This window comes from Oxyura jamaicensis (assembly GCF_011077185.1).
Source record: "Oxyura jamaicensis isolate SHBP4307 breed ruddy duck chromosome 27 unlocalized genomic scaffold, BPBGC_Ojam_1.0 oxy27_random_OJ69822, whole genome shotgun sequence".
Classification (NCBI taxonomy): Eukaryota; Metazoa; Chordata; class Aves; order Anseriformes; family Anatidae; genus Oxyura; species Oxyura jamaicensis.
Window position 1 is genome coordinate 1 of NW_023304779.1, and position 2529 is coordinate 2529.

At 64.9% G+C, this 2529-nt stretch overlaps 1 protein-coding gene across 1 annotated transcript; it reads left to right on the forward strand.

Moving 5' to 3' along the window:
• Positions 1–144: 144 nt before the first annotated feature.
• On the forward strand, positions 145–2523 carry SAMD14 (sterile alpha motif domain containing 14; the record flags this gene model as incomplete). The annotated part of the gene is made up of 5 exons (XM_035313021.1): positions 145–259; positions 352–508; positions 1142–1255; positions 1333–1488; positions 2132–2523. Coding segments are annotated over 5 exons (698 nt in total), but the record flags the coding sequence as incomplete, so codon positions are not given.
• Positions 2524–2529: the final 6 nt, after the last annotated feature.

Consider the following 2529-nt stretch of genomic DNA (forward strand, 5'->3'; position numbering starts at 1 on the left):
TGAAGAAGGATGGATGGATGGGATGGATGGTGGGATGGATGGAAGGACAGTTTTCTCAAGATGGATGGATGGTGGGATGGATGGATGGCTCCCTGAAGGTGGATGGATGGAGACAGAGGGAGTGAGGGCTGTGGGGGAGCACAGCCACCAGGGCACCCATCTCGCCACCCCCCTCCCCACACAGGGTGACCCTCCGCCGGGCGTCCTCCAGCAAGAGCCGCAAGGAGAAGGGCAGCAACCGCCTGTCCATGGGCAGCAGGTGGGGGTCCCCTCCCTGTCACGGGGGGCTGCTGGGCCCCCTGCAGAGGGCAGGGGCGGCCCCGGGATCCTAACGCGTGGCTCTGTCCCCAGGGAGGGGTCGGAGGGCCCCGGCCGCCCCTCGGGGTCCCCCTTCCTGCCCTTCTCCTGGTTCTCGGACAGCGCCAGGGGCTCGGCCTCCCCAGGCTCCGCGTCGCCCGCTGGCTCCCCCCGGCACGAGGGGCTCAGCCCTGCCAAATCCGCCTCCCAGGTCAGTGCCCGGGGGTCTCCAACTCCCCTGTTGGGGCAGGTGGGCACAGGGGAGGGCACAGGAGTCCTATAGGGCCGGGATGCTGTAGGGAAGGTCGGTGCCTCTGCGAGGTCACTGTAGGGGAAGAGGCCAAAGCCCCTTGGGTTTGGGTAGCCACAGGGACAAAGCCCCATAGGGTCAAGATAACTGTAGGGGAGGGGGGCAAATCTATAGGGTTGGGTGGCTACAGACAAGGGGACCAAAGCCCCATAAGGTCAAGATAACGACAGAAGAGAGGTTCAAAGCCCTACGGAGTCAAGAAAGTTATGGGGGGAGCCAAAGCTTCATAAAGTCGAGCTAACTCTGGGGGAGGGGATCAAAGCCCTGTAGAGTCAAGAAGGTTATGGGGGGAGGACGAGAGCCCCGTAGGGTTGGGGAGCTGTAGGGAGGGGGATCAAAGCCCAGTAGGGTCAAGATAGCTATCGGGGTGTCAAAGCCCTATAGGGTCACGATAGTTATTGGGGTATCAAAGGCCCTATAGGGTCCGGTAGCCACCTAGGGGTGTCAAAGCGCTGTGGGGAGGACAAGAAGGGAGCTGGGGGGGTCTGCAGGCTGCTCTGGGGGCACCAGCCCTCGCTCCTCCCGCTACCCCAGGACTCGACGTTGAGCGACGACTCCCCGCCGCCCAGCTCCAGCCCGCGCCTGCCCGGCCCCGCCACCACCAAGTGCTCCTACCCCTACCACACGCTGTCGCAGTCCTCGGACGAGGTGAGACCCCCCCAGGCTGGGGGGGGCGTGAGGTTGGCGTCGCGCGTCCCTCACTAACACCCGTCTCTTGCCCCCAGTTTCTGGAAGAGCCCCCCGGCGCTGCTGCGGGCTGGACGTGCCGGCAGGTCGGGCAGTGGCTGGAGAGCCTCAACCTGGAGCAGTACGTGGAGGAGTTCTCGGCCCACGGTGTCGATGGCCCCCGGCTCCTGCACCTCGATGGTGCCAAGCTCAAGGTGGGGGGGGGCTGGGGGTGACAATCTCTGCCCCTGGGTGGGGGCCCGATGGGGTGCAGGGGGCACAGGGCAAAAAGGGTCTAGGTATCCCAACAGGGTGCTCCAAGGGGCAGGAAGCCTGTGTGTTCTAGGTACCCCAACTGCTGTGCCAGGGGTAACAGGCTCTAGGTAACCCGACAGGAGGCTCGATGGGGCAGGAGGTCTGGGTGGGTTCTAGATCCCCCAATGGGGAACGCTTGGTTGGGTTCCAAGAGGTCTGTGTGGGTTCTAGAACCCCCAATGGGGCACCTTTGGTTGGGTTCCAAGTGCCCCATTGGGCAGCTCTGTGAGGTAGGAGGTCTGAGTGGGTTCTAGGTGTCTCAATGGCCCCATCAAAGGACAACAGGCTCTAGGTAACCCAACAGCTGCTCCATGGGACAGATGTGGGTAGGTTCTATGTACACCAATGTGCTCATCGAGGGACAATGGGTTCTACTTACCCCAATTCACTGCTCTGCGGGGCAGGGGGAAGACTCCAGGTAGCCCAACACACTGGGTTCTAGGTCCGCATGGGGCTGGTGCATAGACTGCGGGGGTTCAGGCACCCCAAGACCTGGGGTGGGGGGCCGTGTGGCCCCACCAGCAGCCCCTGGTGTGCCGGCAGGCGCTGGGGGTGGGCAGCTCTCAGGACCGCGCCGTGCTCAAGAGGAAGCTGAAGGAGCTGAGCCTGGCCGTGGAGAAGGAGCGCAAGGCCCAGGAGAAGGCGGAGAAGCAGCGGGAGAAGCAGAAGAAGAAGGACCAGGAGCAGCGGCGGAGCTAGGAGGGGGCCGGGAGAGCCCCCATGCCCCCCTCCCCTGCCCACTGCCCTCCGTGGGGGGCGCCTGGCCCCAGACACGCGGCGGTGGCGAAGGGACCGCGGTGCCAGGCTGAGACGGGCACAGAGCAGCACGCGTGTCCCCCCCTCTGCGTGTCCCCCCCCAACCTGCACCCCATGGGCACAGACTGGGCCCCTCCCCCGGGCCCCTATTCCGGATGCAAACAGCACGTTGGACCCCCCCCCCC